This window comes from Labrus bergylta, chromosome 8, assembly GCF_963930695.1.
Source record: "Labrus bergylta chromosome 8, fLabBer1.1, whole genome shotgun sequence".
Taxonomy (NCBI): Eukaryota; Metazoa; Chordata; class Actinopteri; order Labriformes; family Labridae; genus Labrus; species Labrus bergylta.
This window is the reverse complement of record NC_089202.1, coordinates 13,911,149-13,933,456: the sequence shown is the minus strand read 5'-3', so window position 1 is coordinate 13,933,456 and position 22,308 is coordinate 13,911,149. Positions and strand designations below refer to the sequence as shown.

The 22,308-nt window shown below is 43.8% G+C and overlaps 1 protein-coding gene and 1 long non-coding RNA gene across 3 annotated transcripts in view; one reads left to right on the top strand and one right to left on the bottom strand.

Annotated features, from left to right (window-relative positions):
* Nucleotides 1-825: 825 nt before the first annotated feature.
* Nucleotides 826-9,744, top strand: rasip1 (Ras interacting protein 1). The gene is made up of 16 exons (XM_020646700.3): nt 826-1,089; nt 1,780-1,901; nt 2,223-2,674; nt 2,852-3,112; nt 3,207-3,448; nt 3,534-3,698; nt 4,298-4,502; nt 4,594-4,892; nt 4,999-5,160; nt 6,283-6,323; nt 6,642-6,796; nt 6,981-7,093; nt 8,066-8,354; nt 8,722-8,885; nt 8,973-9,114; nt 9,229-9,744. Exons 2-16 carry the CDS (start codon nt 1,780-1,782, stop codon nt 9,405-9,407), a joined length of 2,991 nt encoding a protein of 996 aa, XP_020502356.2. The 5' UTR covers nt 826-1,089; the 3' UTR covers nt 9,408-9,744.
* LOC114920967 (uncharacterized) overlaps nt 2,469-22,308 on the bottom strand; it is a 27,604-nt gene continuing 7,764 nt past the window's right edge. For both annotated transcript variants that reach the window (XR_003809257.2, XR_010666754.1), the window contains exons 3-4: nt 2,845-3,050; nt 2,469-2,641 (exon numbers count right to left, since the gene is read on the bottom strand). This is a non-coding gene — a long non-coding RNA (uncharacterized lncRNA). The remainder of the gene's footprint in view (nt 2,642-2,844; nt 3,051-22,308) is intronic.

Sequence of the window (22,308 nt, the reverse complement as noted above, 5' to 3'; positions counted from 1 at the left end):
CCTTTCTTGATGTATTGATTGGTCTTGAAATTCAGATTTAGGACATACAAAGTCCCCCCCCCCCCCCGACTGGGACCAAGTGACAGTCATCTTTCTCTGTCCATCAACCATTTTCCTGCTGAAGACAAGGTCAAAGATCACAGGTGTCACTGTTGCTCCCTCTAGCTTCCTGTCTCTCTGCATGTGTTTCCTTCATTCTCCTTTCAGCAAAACTTCAAACTGGTCTCTCTATGTGTGCTTTGGAAAGCATCGCAATGAAATCACAATGTAGTTTCATATCTATATGGCCAAATTCTTGTTAATCTCTCACAGTTATGAGACCTCTATGATATCTTTAAACTCTAGGTGCTCTTGAGCAAGGCACCAAATCCCCTCCCCACCATCAGCTCAGGAGCGCCCGCTGTGGGCAGCTCCGTCACGCTGACATCTCTCCATTAGTGCATGTCCTTAGGGTCCTGTTTGTGTATGTGTGTATTTCAGCCTATTTGTGTGTTGCATGATAAACAGAGTGTAAAAACAGAATTTCCCCTTGCGGGGACCAATAAAAGCAAATCTTAATCTTAATCTAAACAGTGACACCAAGTTTCTGTTGAATCCAGACAGAGCACCGTATAAATGTTTCTTTCTGTTTACAAATGTAATATTCCTAATAAGGTCTAAAAAAAAAGTCATGTGTGTGTGTAAATTCACTCTTCTCTGCTTTCCACCAATCTCTCGCTGTCTCTCTCACTCAGTCAGGATATAGGTGTTGTCCACTGCAAAGGAAGGAAATTCTGTCACTTAGAACAATGGGCCTGTTTCTCTATCTATAGACCCAGAGAGGCAGGGAAGTAGAGCGAGAGAGAGGGAGCGTAACTTGTAGGTTAAGTGAGACAAGGATATTTTAGTTGACAAAAGACTGACCTAATGGATGTTAAGAAATAAAGACTTTAGAGTATATTTGTGACAGGCCTTGGATTAAGAAGATGGAATTTTATCGCAGGAAAAAGGAAATACGCAAAGCTATAAGGCTGCTTTGAGCTGCATATTTACATTTAGCTTCGGAAGAATCATATCAGCTTACAATAGAAGGATCAGAATCAACTGTGGGTAAGTGTTTTAAATCGGATTCTTAAAAGCAGACTTCATGGTATCAGCATATTTCATCCTCAACATAAAGAACAAGACGCACACTTAAAACGCTGCCTTAGTTGTCATTTCATGACAGCATTATTAAGGAGCAGAAAAACACAAAGATATTAAGTCTTGTCAGGATTATACTTCAAAGTATGAGACTTTCCAGAGAAATACAATTTTGTATTTGATTTGACAAGCATGACATTTGCAAGCATTATGTTCTAACTTTTGATGGTAATTCATGTAAAATGAACACTGTAAATGGACATTCATTGACCACTGGAGAGGGTATTTCCCTGTCAGTGCGACAGCTGGATCTGAGTCCTCCAAAAGACGCTTCCTGTTTAAAGATGGGAAATTCATGCCTCAATTTCCAGGGGCCCATGTTTTTTTCACTACATAATTTCTTGTTTTCATCATGTTGACAACCTGCTGTAAGCATCCTGTTGATATTTTTTGATGGTGACATCATGCTATTGTTATATTGTTTCAATCCTGACATTGTTGACACAATCCTTGCTACAGTGTGGAGGTAGATCAAGCAGATAAGAGGAAAAGCGACAATTATAGTTTACTGTCAAATTTACACATTTTTCAGATTTTGAATGGGGAAGACACATTTGTTCCTAATCTCTGCATCTTTTCCTCCTTTCCCTCTGTAAGATGGAGGGGTCTGGCAGTCCTCGCTTCAGAAAGCTCCATTTCCCTGTGGGTCTTTGGATCAACTCGCCGAGGAAACACTTTGCCAAGCTAGGGGGTCGCTGGCCGAGCGCTATCTCTGTCAAGTCAGTCTGAAGATCTCTAAAACCTGTGTTTTGATTCTATGTCATCTGTATATGTCCTCAATTTACGCAGCTTGCATGCCAGTTTAGGGCAGAATTTAGTGATTGATAAGACTAATTGTTTAAAAAACAGTTTATGTACTGATTGCATCTTATCTTCCTTCCACTGTCATTAGTATCCTTTCAACCCTGTATCCTTTCCTTGTTTTATTTTAGTCCTTGTTGTTTGTATGTGTTTTGTCAGTCATAATTCACAGCTGACTGGTCCCTTCCTTTCTCCTTCCTCTCTCCTCCATCTGTCTTTTCCTCCTCTGTTGTTCCCAGGTCAACCACCAGCTCTGACGCAGCCTCTCTCCACGAGGCCCCCTCTGCTCCTTCCTCTTCCCTTTCTACCTCCACCCCCTCGCTGGCTTCCCCTGCCCCATCCCCATCCCCTTCCCCGGCCTTCCTCAGGCCACGGCCTGCTGGGCCCCAGTCCCGCACAAAGCGCCTTTCCCATCTCTTCCTGCGAGGGCGCTCCAACAGCGACCGGGACCGGGCGGTGGGGGAAAGGGAGAGAGAGGTTTGGGCTCATTCAGCTGCTTCATCCTCCCATCATTACCTCCCTCCTGCCTCTTCCTCTGCCCCCGGCCTGATCAAGATCTACGGGGATGCCCTCTCAAGCGGGGCCAACTACCGCTCCCTGCTGGCTAACATCCACTCTACAGCAAGGCAGCTCATCGCCCAGGTCATCACTCGGTACACTGAGAGGGAGAGGGAAGAGACAGATGACGCAGGTATGAGATTCTCTCTTACTTAACCTCTGCTGTGACATATTACAGGGATCATTTGCTTACATTTTGTTAACCAAATTGGGAATGACCTAATATAAAAATATGAAATAAAATAAACTGCAGTTTTATGGAAAAATAATTATCCCCCACCCCATCCCCCTTTCTTCCATTACCTTCTAGTTCTCCAGAAACACAGCCCCGAGGACTTCCTGTTGTGTGATGTCATTGGAAAGCCCATCCCGCAGCCAGATGGAGCTATCAAATGGGAGACAGAGTGCCGGAGAAGTGTTGCCCCATGGGAATGTCCCCTGTTGTTAGTGGACATGTGGCGACCTAAGGAAGGATTTGAACGGCGCTTTGAAATCCAAAGAAAGGAGGACTATGAAAGAGAAGAGATGGAGAGGGAGAAGGAGCGTGAGAGGGAAGGAGAGAACTATCAAGGTACATTTAAGGTTCAAAAGGTAGGTATGTCAGCATTTTATATGTTTATTATATGTCTTTGGTTAACACAGACTGTTGATCGTCTGGGCAACAGGTGTGCGCTGGCGGCGGAGCAGGATGTCATCAGGGGGTGGACCAGAGGAGAGTGAGCGAGGTCATCGAGGAAGAAACACAGAGCTCAGGAGGAGCATCAGTGACATGAACCTGAGTCTGCGGCGTCGCCAAGGCAACCACGTCAGTAAAGACCAACGTGGTCCAGGCAACCGGCCGAACAACAATGCAGCGGTGCAGGACAGGAAGAATATCGTCAGCATGATCAACCCACAGCCAGGAGAGGTACAGACAATCATAGGGTGAGAAAAAAATGGACCCTATTGTACATTTTGTTTTCTAACTGTCATTTGTTGAACAACTTTTTCAGATTAGAGCTTCAAAAGCTGAAGCAAAGGTTGGATGGACAAACCAGCCAGTCGAGGACGAGAGGGATTACTCCAGCTGTGACCTGGAAGTGATGTCACAAAGTTTAATCCTTCCACCCACAGATCGACCCTATTTTCTATTGCTGCAGGGCTACGACCAGAGCAAGGCAAGACATGCTGGCAGACGATATCGCAACACAAATATTCATAAACATCACCCATATGACTATGTATACTATTTTAAACAAATAAAAAGAGAAACACACACACACACACACACACACACACACACACACACACACACACACACACACACACACACACACAAACATTGTGAACATCATACACTCTGATGTGCACATACTATATGTGAACTAACAGGCATGTTGTGGAGGATTGCACGGATGTCCATATGTGCACACACCCTGCACATGACATCATACCTGCATGTTTGCAATCGTCACATACCATCAGGGTTTCCATCCCTCCACAAGCCTCTCCCATTCAGCCTCCTGCACAAAACAGCCCCAGAGCATCACAATTAACCCAACGATAGCAACAAACCCCTCTGTGTACATCACTTCATCTCACACAATGACCTCACACAGGTCTCCATTGTCACAAACTGTGACACACTTCATTCCTTATCAGCCGCCCTCTGTTCAACTTAACATCTGTAAGATGGAAGATTGATGTAAACGGTGATACTTACAAGATAACAGACCTCCCTGACTTTGCTCTGCCCTCCACTGTGTGTTCTTCCCAGGATTTTGTTTTGTACATCATGGCGGGACATACGCATGTGTTTGGAAGAAAGCCCACAATGAGAGAGAAGGAGAAGGATCGAGAGAGAGAAAGGAAGGGAAAGAGGCCTCTGAAGGTGGACACATTTCTCTCTGCTCCTGACCTCTTGGCCAGACACTTACTGGTCAGGAGAAACTCAGCTGTTCCTGAAACGCCCACTGGACAAGGTACAAAAGCAGTCCCTAAATCATATCATACCAAATCCATGGTGCACCTGCTGTTAAAGTCTACCTTATTGTCATTTCAAATTTCTTGTAGCTTTGATGCGGCCCTTCAGAGGAGGCGCAGTCACACACAACGGCGTGGCCCTTTACAGGGAAACTGTCCTGAAGCCAGGGGATGTGATTGGTTTGGGGAACCACTTCCTTTTTCTGTACCGCGACCCCCGTGTGACTCCAGCTCCGCCTCTGGCATTGACTCTGCCATGGCAGGCTGATGTCTCCACTACCTGCTGCCCTTCAGGGATGGTAGACAGACAGGAGACACTGAGGACGTACCTAGGATCTACAGAGGCAGTCCTGAAGTTCCATCCCCGTCATACAGATTCCCTGTTACAGGTGAGACAGGGAGTCAAAGAAGCTTCAAGCTCTGACAAACTATTTATTTATCTGGTGTCATAGAAGCATTTCCTTACATCGTGTTTCTACCTTCATTTTCTCTTAGGAGATAATCTCCAAAAATTCCTCTCCAGACTCTTGTGGCGGACCTTTAGCTCCTGCGTATCTGCTGTCAATCATGATTGATCATGCCTCCAAGCACCTGGACCCCGCTCTTACACCCCAAATATTACTAAAGTCAGCAAATCTCATTAAAGAAATTGTCTGGGTGAGTAAATATAAAATATAAAATAAAGAATACTATAATACTTGTGCTGGAAAACAATGAATCATCACAAATACCAGGACTATTGCTGGCTGCGTCCAATTTCCACTCAAGTCTCTCTCACTGTCATTTTTCTACAGTTAGATATGTAATAACTCATAAAAAGTTCCAATAAATAGTAAGAAAACCCTTTACTGAGGCTAAGCGCTGCTTTGAACTAAATGCTAACAGTAACATGCTAACTTGTTGATGTTAAGCCCCTCTAATGTTCACAATGTTTCACCAACCTAGTTCTAGCACACTAATAGTTGATAATTAAAGAAATGTGATAATGGAGGCTAAAAGAAATGCCTAAGCGTTGTAGGTACTTGTTCATAAAACCAAAGTTTTGGACATTGTTATAGAGATGATGGTTCAGAATTAAAGAAATGAAGCTGATACAATGCGAGCTATAGGGAACATAAATGACTGGAAAATCTGGTACACCATCACAATATTTACCTCAAAACAACAAACATTTCACTTCTAAGTTGGGCTAGCAGACAGTCCAGGGGATAACCAAAGTCATCCATGTTCATCCTCTGTGAACTATTCAAACGAATCCATCTAGAAATTCGATATATTTGAGGTATTTCAGCCTGAAGCAACTAAGAGGAACTACTGACATGGCGCCCTCGAGAGCCCTCCCACCAGCTTAGCTGAGAAACAACTACACTAAATATAGAATGTAATACAGGCTTTGGCATGTCATGTACTATAATAAAGTTCACCGGGTTGAGCATTAAGGTCAATCTGTGGAGCGAGGAAACATTTGGACCATGAACCTTTCCATTAAAATAGGGCCATGACCACAATTAAATAAGTTTGGCAGTAAAACATCAAATAAGCAGATTTTGATGGCAACTTCAGTCGCACAGAAAAACCAGACAACTAGACAGACATATGCCATTCATTGTGGCCTGCTAGGTTGTGGACAGGAGCGAGGATGAGTTGATGTCACTGCCCTCCTGCTGGAAAATGTGCTGTAATTGTCCTGGCTGCAGGGTGAGACTCTGCTCCCCCTTGTCCACCCCCACACTAAGCTGAGATGTCTCTCTTCTCCTCTGTCTCCAACTCTCTTTACAGGATAACATTAAGGAATTTGGGGATAAGCATCCCACGCAAAAGTAAGAACATTTTTGTTCGACGTCATGTTTCCTCTGTTTAGAGATCGCCTGCTAAGTGATTCATGATACATTTGTGCCTGTGCTGTTATGTCTTTGGTACATTTTTGTTGTATGATGGAAGCACTGATGTGAAAAAGAGGATCAAATATAGTTGTGTAACAAAAACTATTTTTACACTTTAAATACACCATACTGTGAGTCTATTTTTACTCACAGCATGGTGTATTTCCCCTGTTAAGCATAAACAAAACACTGACAGGAGAATGTTCACAAACTTTTACAGCTCAAATAACTTTGTCATTACATGAATGTCTGCAGCTCCACAGAGCAGGAAGGTGAGATCAGCACACCAAATGTCCAGAAACTATCATCTGACCTTCGACCGCTGATGTTCTGGATGTCAAATGCCACAGAACTCCTAAACTTCTTCCAGGTCAAAGTTGAGGCTATGGAAAAAGAGTGGGAGTTTGAAGGTGAGAGTGATTTCTAGAGGAAAAATTTATTTGATCTATAAAGTAAATCTATCTATCTTAATTCGGGTAAAATGTTTCCTTTTGATGATATGAGTGTTTAATGAGGTACCACAGAACTTTTGTAGTTCATAGAATTTAACGTGGATACAATTTTTAATTCATCTTATTAACTGTTTCTCTGAAGCCCCAGGAGATCCACTTTTAACAGCTGACATGGACACCTGCTCAGAAGCTCTAGCACAGCTGGATGATGTCATTATGCACACCTTCCAACAGTGTGTATATCACCTCACCAAGGTAAAGGACAAAAAAACAAGAAAATACTGTGCCACACACACGACATACAATATACACAACGGTACCTACTTACAGTCACAGTCTACAAGTTAGCATACGTAAAAAAATACAAACTTTACTATTTTATATAAGTGGCGCCAGATTTCAGTCAAAATGCAAATGTCGAAAACCACCACAAATTAAACTTCTTAAAGAGAAATTAAAATGTCTTCTTTTTAGGGCTCATTACATTGTTTGCTGTTTTCCGAGATGTTTCTGAAGCTTTCTCACAACCACCAACTATTTATTTTAATTTTTTCCAGCTGTGTGCAGCTCCTGAATTTCCTTTGAGCTTTGCATCCTTGGAGACAAGTGTGAATCAACAGCACATTTAAAAACTGACTGTCTTCAATAAGCAGTCTAATACCACACTAATCTTTTTTCCCTTTTCTGTAAATAAAAACAACCTTAAAAACATGCCCAGCAGGTATAATCCATATCCTAATGTTGGCATTAAACAACAAGACCAGCTGAAATTAATAGGAAGTCATGAGTATTGTGGTCATTCAGGGTATTTCATACTAGTTCTAGGGCAAGAAATCTGAGAAACTTTATTAGAATGTATCCTTAGATGGACTTTAATGTTTACCAAACAGCATGGAAGTCCATCCAAAAGCTGTTTAGATATATCAGTCTTAACCACAAATGTTAATCTCATTGTGCAGTTACTGCCTTAATATAAGGTAATATAAGTGAGGAGGATCCATCTTCTGGGGCTAATGACTACAGACTACATTTAAAACTTTATTAGAACCTATATGGTATTCGTTGAAACACCTCTCACAACTCTCCATCATGTGCTCTATCCTCTTCATCTTAATCCATCCAACATGATCCGTCCACTCCCCGTCAATTATTCGAGCAATACTCCTATTTTTCATATCTTTTTTTTTTTAAAGAACTGACTAGTACTTGTCCTTTCTCTCCACCAAGACCCTCTACTCGCTCCTTCCAGCTCTTCTGGACACCAATCCATTCTCCAACGAAGAGAAGGAGAAAGATGGAGCTCGAGATACAGAGGGAGAAGAGAAAAGAGGAGGGGAAGGAGAGGTGGATGACGTGTCTGCCTTACCACCTAAAGTTGCTGGGCTGGTGGAAGTGTATCGGTGTTCCCTGATGCTGTCGCGCGAGGCGTGTTTGTCCCCGCCGCTAACCTCCCAAACCTTTGGCTACCTCTTCTTCTTCACCAACACCTCCTTGCTTAATACTCTGCTGGAGAGAGGTGAGAGGGAGCAGGACCCATGATTTGTTCACCAGCAGCCCTTGTGAAAATGTAAAGTTAGTGTCATTAATCAGTAGTTTATGTTGCAATAGTTTTTAAACCACAGCCAAGTCGAGTCAAAGCAGATTATTTCTATATCACAAGAGTAGACATAAGGGGCTTGTTTCAATAGAGCAGTGAGAATGAGTGTCAGCACAGATACATGATTACAGTCCAAAACAGCTAACATAAGTGTTCTCCTTTATAAATAAAAAGTATCCTGTCTTATTGTTCATAACAGAGTTTCCTTCTAGTTTTCTGAAAAATCGCACATTTTTGTTTCTGTTCTCTTGCATGCCCACTTCTTTTTTTTAAAAATTTTTTTTAGATGGGCTGTTTTCGTGGTCCAGAGCGGTCCAGATCCGTACAAACTTGGACCTGGTTCTGGACTGGCTACAGGGGGCTGGATTAGGTGACATAGCCTCAGAGTTTATGAAGAAACTGTCAATCACAGTCAACTTCCTGTGTATTCCCAAGACTCGACTAATCCAGGTAACACAGACACATGAGCAGGGTGTTTTCTTAGTCAAAACCCAGGAATCAAAACATTCATTTTTTCTATTATGTCTCGTCTCTCAGTCATCCTGGACCAGTCTACAGGAGGACCATGCCTTGTTAAGCCCTTCTCAGTTGCACCACCTGCTCGACCATTACAAGCTGGGTCCGACCAGAGCCCCACCAGCATCCTGGGTCCCTCCACCAGGAACAGAGCTGTGTGGAGGTAAAACAGTTATCAACAAACATGCTTGAGAATTAAGCTATGCTATAAGCTATTAATAAAAAATCAGTGAATATGTCACAGTCAATTGTCTTTCCTTGTTGTTTTTTCTTTTAGACATCTTTGAGAGTTTCCTGGACCATCCTCCTCTAATCTTGCCAAATGAGACTCCACGCCTTGACCTCTCCCAGCCAATCCCAAGTCCTGAGCTCCAAAAGGAAGTGACACGTCTCCGCACCTTCTTGTGGGGACTTGACCAGGATGAGCTCCCTGCCAATCAGAGGACTCGGCTTTGAGGAAGCCCATATTTGTATCACTTAGGATATCTTGTAAAAGAAAAAAAAAATTGCACCAGAAACAGCAAACTAACTGCACACTCAATATGCTTTTGGCATTTTGTTGTCTGGTTGTTCTTTTTTTGGCATTTCCATATCAATTCATTTATTCATTTAGATATTTTCAAGTAAAAGAAATGTATTGGCTTTGGTATGTCTTTATAAATTTGTTTTAAAGCAGGAAGTTAAGCCTCATGTCTCTGTCACACAGTGTTAAGCTTTATGTGACTGTTTGAATTGGCTTTCATGTATGTTTTTTTAACTTCTCGTTTCCAATAAAACACTGAAGTTTGAAAGACCTGCAGTGTCTGTTTGATCTTTGACAACTTGTTCCCCACAGAAGGGCCCCTTGGGCTTGGCTCAACTTCAACAGCAAAGAAATATTCCACAAGGTGGCATTGCAGGACTCATTCCCCTCTGACGTTAAATGATGAGTGTGCAGGTATAATCGCTTGAGTAAGGGGGTGATCATACAACTTACATTACAATCTGCTCCAAAGACATCTTCTCATTTCCTGTATTAATGGTGGCATTTTACCGTACATAGGGCCATGACTCAAGCAAGCAAATAAGACTGTGACGATCAAACACAAAGGTTTCCTTGAGCAAGGTAAGCCTTCATAAAGGGGAGAATTTAATTTCCCTTTGGTTGATGTGACACACTCAATGGTCTGATTGGAAGGGTTTCCCATTTAACATGTGTGGTGCAATCTCTTAGCCCTATAAACCACCCAGCTCATTAAGCATAAAGGCTGTCATGAACAGACAGTAGACAGGTGATATCATCAACAGGAGTGAGTAACAGCTTCACTTGAACTTGAAATGACACAAATTTGTAATTTCCAGTCATTTTCACTGTCTAGTCAGCCAGACATCTTTATAAAACATTTCACCACTTTATTTATTTTCAGAGTGAAGCTCTATGACGTCTCAGCAAACTCAAGTTATCAGGCTCCTCCCTTGGCGCCGGGCCAAGCGGCTTCCGTTGTTACGGTCAGCTTCTTGGATGAAGGCCTTTACGGTAAAAAGCTTAGAAAACATCAGTCCCGTGAGAGACCCCTGCTTACATCATCACTGTTCCCTCCAGTTCTGTCTCCCCAATTTCTTACTGTACTGACATCAAAAAAACATGCCATTGAGAAAGACCACTTATAGATTATGAATCATTTGAGGAGGCTCCCTGTGGTCACATTTATCAATTAAGTGATTGTAATCACTCTCATTTGAAATTCAATGTGGTGTATGAGTGAGAGTGAGACTGTGTTTGTGTGCTAATTTCAACTTTCCAGTAATGTCAAACAGATGGAGTCTGTAGATTTATAATTAAACACAGATGGAGTTCAGACTGGTATAGGTCCATGTTGATTGTGTCATATTACAGTAGTCTGTGATACAATACGGTGACCAATGTATGAGTGGTATTAAGTAACATGTAGGGTTTAGTAAGCATGTGACACACACACGGTTTTCTGTGATCTCTGTGATCTCAATCACTGGCACAGACAAAATGTCATACACACTTTCACCCAGGGTTGTGCAGTCATACACATAATCCCTTTTTCTCTGTCCCACACACTCACACACGTACACACTTAGTAGAACTCTTTACCCAGGTGCTGAGTCCCACACCTGTTGTAGCAGCTCTCTGTAATTAGCTCAACACAATTATCATTGGTGGATGGAGGGTGTGTGCGTGAAGACAATGGGGCAGTTATTCTCTCCCTATCATCTCCTGCTCTCCCCCTGCTGTCGAGTAATGAAAGATTCTTCCATTCTTCAAAGAGACGGAGTTTCCTACAAAACAGCTGAGTCAGAGGAGAGAAGAGAGAAGGATGAAAAGAAAAGGAGAACAGTAGGGAGGCGAGCACAGTAATGCAATGCTGCTGGTGTGAGGCCCAGTGGACCACAGTGATTGTGTTCATTGTTGTTACACACTGGAGTCATTTTCAGGAACCATAGAAAGCCCATGGCTCTCACACCTAATGCTAAAAACTACAGTCTGGCATGGAATGACCCTCAGTTTCTATTTGTTATCTGGTAACACTTTACCTGTACCTGCGTCATCCTAAAACTGAGCAGTAAAAGGAGGGGTTTTCAAGTCGTACGTCAGGGGAAAAGGCAGAATACCAGGACTGTAAGGCTACTGATGGAGGTTGGGAAACATTCTTTATCAGGAAACCGGAGGGGAAACTGTGAGGATTTAAGTCCAAGGTAGTCATCATTACCAAATGATGCTGGATCCGGTTTTTTTTGTTGTTTTATACCAGTGGAGACCTCAATTTGTTTTCTTTACCCTTGTCTCACATGGCAAGGAGAGCAATTTTGGGTCTCAGACTGAAAACATTTAAAGACCTGGTAGTTTGAGACACAGTCATAGAGAGTCAGCTCCCGTCTGAAACAAAGTGAGAGTGGAATATTGTGCATGGCTTCTGGCATCGGAAAGAAACAAGGGATCAGGGGAATCTCTGTTAGGTCACAGACAGACAAAAAGACAGACCGGGGGAGTAGGAATCCACGTGAGGTTTGAGACAAGTCACGAGAAGGTCAGAGGTGCTGGGAGGGAAATCAGTCAGAAGCAGACAGACGACAGACTGTGGCTGACGACTTGAGGTGGATGAAATGTACAGTGGGGCCTCAGTGAGATAACTAAAAGGCCAAGAGAAAAGCCTTGGTCCTCCTCAAGGGGCAGATCTGTTTTCTCCTGGTTACGTCACCTGAACGTGAAATGCGCACATAAATACACAAACTTTTTTGGTGCACACTTGCAAGCACCTACACATCAATGCACACGAGCACTCGCAGGGATATAAAAGAACCCCTGTGAGGTCAGATCCAACGGGCTGAGGCTGTCCACTGTTAGAGGGAATGGCCAGCTGAACCTCGCAGTCTCACTGGCAGCTACAACCATCACCACCAACCGCTGTACCCTTACCTTGCCCTGCCCTGCCTCAGCCTTCTCTCCACTGGCGGCTGTCTGTCCTGGCCTGCTAATGCCCGTTCTCTGGGGCAGCGCTAGCTTTATGTGTGTGCTTTTCAATTTGGAACAGGGACAGTGCCACCAATTTGGAACTGGAGGTCTTTTCCTATTTTCCAAAATGCCTTCATCTATCTTTTCCCTTCTTTCCTCTTCTTTCTTCCTGTTTTCCTGCCTCTCTCTGGTTCTCGCTCAGTATATTTCTCTCGGGCCGGGGGGCCTGTGGGCCTGTGGGTAGGGGCCTTATTCCATCAGCCTGGGGCTTCTGTCAGAGGCTTGTTCCATTTTGCGTCATGGTGTTGACTGAGCGGACCCCACACTTAACTCCCATAGAGCTATGGGGTTGGGCGGCAGGGAGGCCGGCATGGGCTAACGTGGCCCCGTGTTCAGCGTGGTAATCTGATGGCCATGTTTATTTTATGCAGCTCTCCTTTGATGGAGTAGAAAAAGTCTTTGGGCTTTTTGTTTCAGCACTTTCACTGCCAGGTCAGAGGTGCTCGCCGTGGTTACGCTCAGGAAGAATAATATTTGCCCTTATATTCGCTCCAAACAGGCTTTTTTCCATATTAGTGTCAGGGATACTCTGTGGCTTTCTGCCTTCCACTGATTCGGCACATTGGAGGTGAAGGGTGGTGGCGGAGCGTACCTCAAAAGCATTGCTCCCTGGAGGATAACGGGGTGTTCCACAGGTCATCCCAGGCCCTGTTCCTATACACCCCCCCCCAAGTGAAGGCCCATTACACTCAGCTGCAGATCTGAGAGACAGCCTTCCAGCCATATATATAAGTCCCAGTAGTGAAGGAAAACACACACATAAACACATGAAAACACTCTCCCTCCTGCTTTGCTGGCCCGGGCTCCACCTCAGCTGTCAGTCGTCCAAACCTCCCAGGGGTTCGTTTTAATGTAGTTACCAAAAAACAGTTACCTCTCCTTGTCTGCCTTTCACTGCCTCACCTCAAAACTCACACACCCATCTATCTGCCTTGTGTCAGCCGTTTCAGAACAGTCAAATTCAAAGTAGCTGGCTTTGATCTAAACAGAAAAGAGAGCGAGGCAGAACTGTCCATGTACAAGCAAAATCGGACCCCCATTTGTTCTGTACAACCACATCATGAAGGGCAAATAAATTCTCATGTATTACACCCCCCTCACAATGTGCTATGCTTCCAGTCTATCCCAGCTACTTGGAAGCTTTAACAATATTGATTTGACCTTGGACAGTCAGTGTGCAGCAGACTTGCAGTGTCACGCAAGAATGCTTTTCCACTTTGAAGATCAATCAGTGCGTCGATTTTTTTAGATAACAAGCCCAGAGATTGCGGTGTGAACATGTTTTCATTGCCTCATTTTTGTTGATTTAATTGGCTAATGTCTATGCTGTTAACATGATATTACAGGAATGAGTGATTGTTGTATAAGATAAGACACCCTGGAGAGTTTTATACAGATAATATTTCATTTCCTCATCATCGGCTGTTATTTTTTATCTGAATAAACAAAAGCCTGGCCAGAAAGCAACAAGGACACATGCACACACTCGCATGCATTAACAGAAACTAAATTACCTGGAATCAACCGTTACACCTCCTTTTCTTTCCATTGGAGAGGGATTGAAAACCTTGTACAGGAAGGAGTGTGTTCACTTCCTGCCCTCCTCCATATCCGATTATCCACCATTCTGTTCTAACACACTAGGTATGTTTCTGGCCTCCCCTGTGACTCTGAGGTATGTGCTTACTCACGGTGGAGTCTATCCTCTGATGTAATCCAGGGGAAACAAGAAGGGGGAAACTACCCTGGTGGTAGGTAATCCAATCCCTTTTGGTGCAATTTGGGAGCTCAAAACAATTAGCCACGTGCTGCCCCTGTATCACCACCGGTAGTGAGACAACTTGGCTGTAGACTTGGCTTGTTAGTAGAAAATGACCTAAAGTCAGATTTAGGTCACTACGGAGGTGAAGCTAATCTCGATCATGGTTTGGCAACGTTGAACTCAAAGTGAGCTTAAAGGCCTCTGCAGATGGCACCGTGTGGGAGACAGTAGAAAAGTCAGGCCAGTGAGTCATAAAGGAGTGCTGTCAGTCAAAGATCCAGCTAGAAGTATGCCTGAGAGGTGTGTGTGCTTGACCTCTTCTTTCCATTTACTGTCACCCACTGATTAAAGAGGTTCGCCTTTCCTCTGACAAGCCTCTATCTCGCGCCCTCTTCCTGTCCATGTGATGACCCCCATTCTCGCCAAACACCCATTCAGTGATAGTCTGTTCTACGTGTTTACCATTGCTATCTCTGTTCGTCGTCCTCTTCCATGGAATCACTTTCTTTGTTGTAATCCCAGCTCTGTTGTTGGTCATTCACTATATTCACATGCCGGCCATTTTCCTATGACATCATCCGCAGGGTGGGAAGCTCGACTATACGTAGTTAAATATGCTGTAGTGTGCTACATTCAGGTTGTAAATTGTATGAACAAAGGGAATATGACTATTTCTTATTTTTTCACAATTTCCTGATTGATTCACAACTATTTTATTTTTTTATTTGACCTTTATTTAACCAGGCAGGTCATTAAGAACAGATTCTTATTTACAACGATGGCCTGAACTAAAATAATAATGCATAACGGAAATCCTGAGATACTACAAACTTGATAACCCATTTGCTGACATCATTCAGCAGCTAATTTTAGCATTGAGCCATTTCCTGGCTAATAACACAGTGATCTAGGAGATTGATTCTGAACCTTTTTCCCATGGAGCCCCTCCTACTTGATTGAAGAAAAGCGGAGCCCTCCAGGTCTCTTTTTTAGTAAAAGCCTAACATTTTCCTTCCCAACAGAATACACACTTTTTCTTACCAGGTAAGTGTGTTATCAGGACTTTAGTCAATATGGGCAATCTAATTTTTGAAAACCTCAAAGCAGAAAAAGTATTTGCCCCCCCCCAGGTGGTAAGGACCCCAGGTTGGGAATCAATGCCTTGAGAACAGGCTAATGCTAACATTTGAAACTTTTGAAGGTGTTGTATGATGGCTTACATCTCTAGTTTCTAAGCATTTTCTTATCCGCCACTTCTTAGGTAATAGAAATATCAGCAAGGAAGCGTTTAATTGGTTAGGACTCAGCTTTTGAACTTATAATGCTGAGTCTGATGTCAGATAAAAAAAAAGGCTGCTGTGTGAATAGAGTTGTTGTTTTCCGGGACTATCTCATCTCTCTCCTATCATCTCATCCCATGCCATCCCATTCTTGTCATCACTCTCTGCTCCTACATGGATCACCACTGCTGCTAGACCCATGACTGTCCAGGCATCCTGTTTCATCCCTTTCTCTCACACTTTTTTGTCGTCATTGCTTTCATTTCTCCCCTGTGATTGTCCAATGCGCCTGTTGTTTCTGGGCTTTCAGTCCAGTCTGCTGCGGGGAATTTCCTTCTTATCGTTCACTGGGCCATTCCTTGCATTCCTGGGATGCTTCCTGGCACTGCCGGGGGTCCAGCCAGATGCGAGGGCGTCTGTAATACAAGGCAGACACCGGGGCCAACTGACACCATTCATACATCCAGTGGCGGTGACCTTCTGATGAGAATGGACGTAGTGATTGAAGAACAGAAAGAGGATGAGGAGCCATGGAGAAAAGGGAGGGGAAGACTAAAGAAGACAGTTGCGGCAGGGTGTAACGGTTATGTGTGTGAACTTGGTGCCAAAAATAGAAAATTCTGGATAGTTTTCATTTCTTAGTCCTTGACTCACAGACTGTTATTGATAAAGGGAGACATGCAAGGCATTTAAATATCTTCCGTAAGAGCAGTTTGTAGCTAATTGGAAACAGCATGGGGGTCAGAGTGCACATAAACTTTGGGAACAAGAATAGAGAGATCAGAATAACTTCCATGTCATTCCTCTTAGTCAGAGCCCTCCAAGGAAAAAGGTGGTCCTCTAACTGCACACTAAAAAAAAGTCTTTGTAAGTTCCCACAATGAACAAAGGTCAGGAAAATAAAACTGAGGCTGGGATTGTGACAAGTTGTGCAGATGTACGAGAAAAAAGATGGCTGTCGCAGTTAGACCAGTCAGCTGGAGATAATGATAATGGTGGTTAAGAAGAATGCACGCAAACACATTACTTTCATATCTTACTTTGAATGGTCCAAAGATAAGATAGGATGTCCAAGAAGAATGAGGGTAAGATGGTTCACAGTTTATATAAACAGTTACGGTAAATGTTCTTTCCACAAGAGAATGATTTAAAGAAAAAAAAAAAAAAAAAAATACTTTGATATGACGACTGCATAAATTTCAATCTCAAAGAGAATGACAGTGTATCTTTTGTGCCATGTTTTCAAAGTCACTTCAAACCACAGCTGACATTTCAGTGAACTTGAATCCGCCTCCCTTCCCTGTGTGGTCAAAGCACAACCTACTGAAAGTAGAGAGAAGCCCTTTTTTGATTTCCACTTTTTAAATGCACTCTGCCTCCAATCTGTTGTCTGGAGCTTCCCGGTCCCTGTCCGTATGATATTTCAAAACATAAACAGTGACAGCATGCGGATATGAAATTTCCTTTCCTGTGTTTGCTCTTATTTATGATGAAATTTACACACTCCACACGGCTGACGCACAGGAAGTGGTCAGTTAAACGCCGGTAGAATCAATACAGCTGCCCATGTGCTCTGTTATAAGTTGTGTTATCTGCTATCATTGTTGTGGGAGGTTGATTTATGAGTGTCAGCATGTAACAAGCGTTAATTTAATGAAAGGCCAGTGATTGAGAGGCCTGATGTGCGTCAGCGTTGACAGTAACAGCTATGCCATGTCAAGTTAAAGGGGGCAGGGGGTTATAAATTGTATTAAACACTTGAGTGAACTGTCTAAAGGTTGAGTGAACAGACGTAAGCATATGTGTTTCTGTGCGTTTGTTTCTGTGCGTTTGTTTGTGTGTGTGTGTGTGTGTGTGTGTGTGTGTGTGTGTGTGTGTGTGTGTGTGTGTGTGTGTCCATCTGTCCCGCCTCCCCCCCCCCCCCCCTCCATGTGACTGAGGTCACTTCACGTTGACAAAGTCCCTCCGTGGGGCAAACTGCGACGTCACACAAGTCCTCTTCCTTTTGTCTTCCCGCTCTCCTTGCTCTTTTTTTCCCGTCGTCTCTCCAGGACCCGCTGCCCTCTTACACACACTCAACACAGAAAGCCCTCCCCGTTTCCCCTGAATTTGTCAGCAGCTCTCAGCTTCCGTCGAATAACACAACAACAGGCTCAGTGTTTGGCTGACGCAGACACACGACGCGCCGGCAAGTAGTGGTCAGCTCTGATACAGTATACATCACTCGAAGACAAACACACAAACACAGATGTAGTAGCTCACCACAGAAACGGTGCAAGACTAACAAAAGGACAAAAATGCAATAGCGTCTCCAGGAAAACTATTCTACACTGTGGGGAATGCACCCAAAATAGGAACGACACTTACTCTCTTACTGTTAGTTCCGTATAGTGCAGAGATATATCACATTGACGTGCACATGCTTCATTGCATATGCTCTGATTTACATTTCATTGATCCTCCTGTGCATCATTCTGCAACTGGAGAAAACAGAGAGACCAGGAAGAGCGAGGGATGTAAGTGGAAGTCAGTGAGTTGAGGCCAGTGAGCTGAGGGGAGGCACTCTGAAAGAAGGAAGAGACGAGTACAGAGAGAGAGAAAGGGATGCAGACAGGACACGCAATGACAAGAGAGGAAAGAATGTTTAGGGCGACTGAGAATGGCGGTGAGAGGAGTAAGGGGGGAGAACCGGAGAAGAGAACGGGAGCTCTGAGACAGGCCTGGGCTCTCAAAGTGTATTAACACCCGTCTGAGATGGAGGGAGCAAGCAGGGGAGATGGAAACAGTGTTTGCACAGTAAAAAGTTCCTTTTTGCGTGGGCTGCTTGCTTCCCGATGTACCCCCCCCCCCCCCCCCCCCCCCTCCCCCCTCCACTCCTCCTCCTTCCTCTTCTCCTTCTCACACTCTGTCTGTGACCTATTACTTCAACTAGTTCATTCAGAGATTTCCTCACTGGCAGACGCTAAAGCTGCTCGGGAGCAGTGAGAGTGAGAGGAAACGTGAGCAGGTGAGCAACACAGAGTCAGCAAGAGAGAGAGGGTTTTGGCTGACTCACATGCACGCACATACACACACGTGCACAAACACACACACACACACACACAAACACTGTGTTCTGTCACATAGCATGGATTGGCTTCCAAACAAGCCTTGTAAATGTGTGTTTAATAGAGGGCTGATTTAAACATTTCGCTCCCACAGTTTCTGCAGGGAGAGACGTTTGCCTCATGCTCTCCCTTTCATCCCTGCATCCTGCCCTCTGCACTGCTCTGTGAGCTAAGCCAGTGGAGGAAACCTGCAATAATGATGCTGGTTAATGTCTCCCTTTAATGGTCTAATAAAAAAAAAAAAGGCAAAGCAACAGATGCGCAACAGCCATATCTGCCCCCAGTAGGCAGCTCACATGAAAAAGGAAGTGAGCAATTGGCATGCTTAATTTGCAAATCACGTCCATTTAAGGTTTTTCTCAAGTAAAGAGTAGAGGGGAGACGGAGGGGAGGAGGGTCTCTAGTCATATATCTATTTGAAAGAGGATAACAGTTCTTAAACTGATAATTGACAATGAGAAAAGAGAAGGTTAGAGACGTCATTTTATTGCCCAATGACTGCAGCCCCCTCCTGTGTGTCACTATTTTTTCCCCACCCCCCCCCCCTGAACTATTTACACACTCACTTGCTCTCTGACGTAGGTTAAAGTAAGGGGGCAAGCCGAGAATGGGGGGGGGGGCTATAATGGCGGTGAATAACAAATTGGGGTAAGGTAACCATGACAATTCCCCAGATAGGATACCCCGTCAGAATCATGCACTTGGAAGAGAATGCGAAGGGGGGGGGGGTATGACGGAGGAGAAAGGAAAAAGACAGGAGGGAGAGGAGGTCATAGGGAAACTTGAAAGTGTCCGGTTATAGGAAAGCAAATATTAACAGTAATAGGTCAGACTTCTGGCTTTCCCTTTGAACGTAATCTTCACGTTTGTTTATACAGGCCCTGCTGGAATTCCCTAGAGGAAATGAGGGTGCAACATATGATGATGAATTTATTACGACTCCTTGTCCCATAATCCTTTTTACCATTGAAGCAGCAGCGTTGCGTCACGACCAGCAATTCACTGTTTGCACATGACACTCTGAGGTAAGCAGAACATGAGACTTAACCCTAAAATCTACAAGATTACTTTATCATTTACCTGAACATGGTTATTAACAGCAGTTGGCAAACACTTTTGGGAAAACCCCTCTTAAACAGAAATGGCTGATTTGGCATTTGTTCTTTTAACCTGACAACAACTCTAATCACACTAAAGTAAACAATGAACAAATGTCAATGTCGTATAAAAATATATTCCTGCTCAAGCTCTTCCTTGTCAGTAAACATAAATTATGAAGAAGATAACATTTAGATTCTGACTGTGTGCAAATGACTTGCGCAATCTAGTGCTTTATGAACCCGGCAAAGGGTGAGCAAAGAGTGTGAGGCACTCAGATGTTTTGAAGCCTGTGTAATAATGTGTGAATACATGCCATGGCGCACAGGAAACCTAGTGTACAGCATGAAGGGATTGAGTGAAACTAGTGTGAGTAAAGTTTGTCTGGCAGCGGGGCCTGGCAGGCCCTGTCACAGGTTCCCCTTCCTCTCTGATGTCTTTGAGGTCGTAGTCTCAGTGTCTCACTCTGTTTCTCCTCCTATGGTGGTTTACACAGATTGGTGATGTAATGGGTAGCATATGAAGGCCACACACACACACACACACACACACACACACACACACACACACACACACACACACACACACACACACACACACACACACACACACACACAGACACACACACACACAGACACACAGACACACACACACACACACACACACACAAACACACACACACAAGCAGACGCACACACAAACACTGGTGCTCATGCACAATATACAGACACCGCACTTATACCACCACATACCCATAATTACACACATATACTGTATGCACACCCATTTACACAAACCCTGGATTCCCCCTTTTCCAACAAGCATGCACCGCCGCAGTGTTCGCTCTCTCACACACAAAAACAAAAATCTAAACAAAGATGCGTAACCGTTTTTATTTTGCCTACGGACATCTCTGCAAATTCACACACACAAAGACACACACACTTTAAAGAGCACCCACCCCGGTGTCATAGTGTGTGAGTGATCAGTGCTGGCGGATGGCCTAACATACGGCTGTGTGCTTCAGAACCACCCAGGAGACCCCCATCATGAGACGCAGCCCAGAGAGGGAATGAGGGAGAGTGACTAACTTCACTTTTTCTTTTCTTCTCTCCCCAGCTGTGTCTTCAAACGGCCCTTTGATGTGGGAAATTAAAAAGAGCGAGTGTGTCAATATCTCCCTACGTCCAACCGCACTCATCTATTTCCTCTCCTTCTTCTCCTAAGTTCCTCCTCACCGGGCTTTTCTTCTCTACTGTTGACCCGAGAAAACAGAGTATGACCCCTTTTAACCACAACAAGTCCGCCACCCACTCGCTGCCACCGGGCCCTCATCATTTGAAGGGTGTTTGTTTGTCTGTGTAGGCCCACCGCCGGACTGGCAACTCTGTGTGTATATGTGAATGAGTGTGCGAGTGTGCGCATACAAGGCCGACCACCAATTATTTTGTAACCGCACCATGAGTGTATGTCTGTGAATGAGGGTCTCCTAATCTTACACCCAGACTCAAAACACGTTCTCTTCCTCACTATCTCTGCCTTTGTGTGGCAGAGACTCGAGCTATGTCTCTACATCTAAATAGAAAAAGATATTTAACAATATATGAATAAGCCAAAAGTATTTCAAATGAACCAACCACCATGGTTGAACAAATACTACTCGTTGATTTTGTTCAGATAAGCGTATTGTATGGCACTGATTCTCCAGTCAGGTGCCATTATACCAGAAATGAGTGAAAAAAAAAAGATACAATCACGATTTAAAAACAGCATTTCTGTTGTCTTCATATATGAAGTGAATAAGGGGGGCAGAGTTTCCTTCTAACTTCACACGTAATTGATGTTTTTCAATGGCCATTTTTTATTTCCTGGCTCAAGCAGAAGTGTCAGACTGGGGTTCAAAGAAAAAAAAAGGGGACTGATTATAAAGAGAAGACGTGTTTTGCTACACCCTTGGCTTTAGGTCACATGTACATCAAAAGTTATTAGCCGAGTGTATTTCCCTGCATTCAGTCTTGAGCAATACAGAAACTTTTTCAACAAAGCAACGTGTCTTTTTGCCAAAGTTTTTGCTCTTTTTATTTTGGCATTTTAACTCATGTGTTTTATGCAAAAATTGAAAATATACAAAAAAAAACAGGAGCATTGAACCTAATGACCTCTTTTTGATGTACAGTATGTTTACAGTATGATGCATCAACTGTCCCTGTGTGATCACTGGAAACTCATTCTTGCCCTTTGCAGTAGTAGGCCACGCTTTACTGCACCTGACAGAGTGTTTCCAGACTACCCCACTCTACAAGTGTGTGTGTGTGTGTGTGTGTGTGTGTGTGAGAAAGAGAGTGTGAGAAATCATGTTGATGTGTGTACAGTAGACAGTTATGTTACTGCATATGTCTGAGTGTATGTCAGAGCTAGTGAGTGGCTTTTTGGCGGTTCATTATAGCAATGTGTTTTTCTACGACACCAACGTGTGTGTGCATCCATGTGCATGTTGTGCATGTGTGTCTGCAGGGTTGACCCCTTCAATCACCCCCTACACCTACAACGTGGGTCTGTGTTAATGTCCTGTTGTGTGTACTGTATG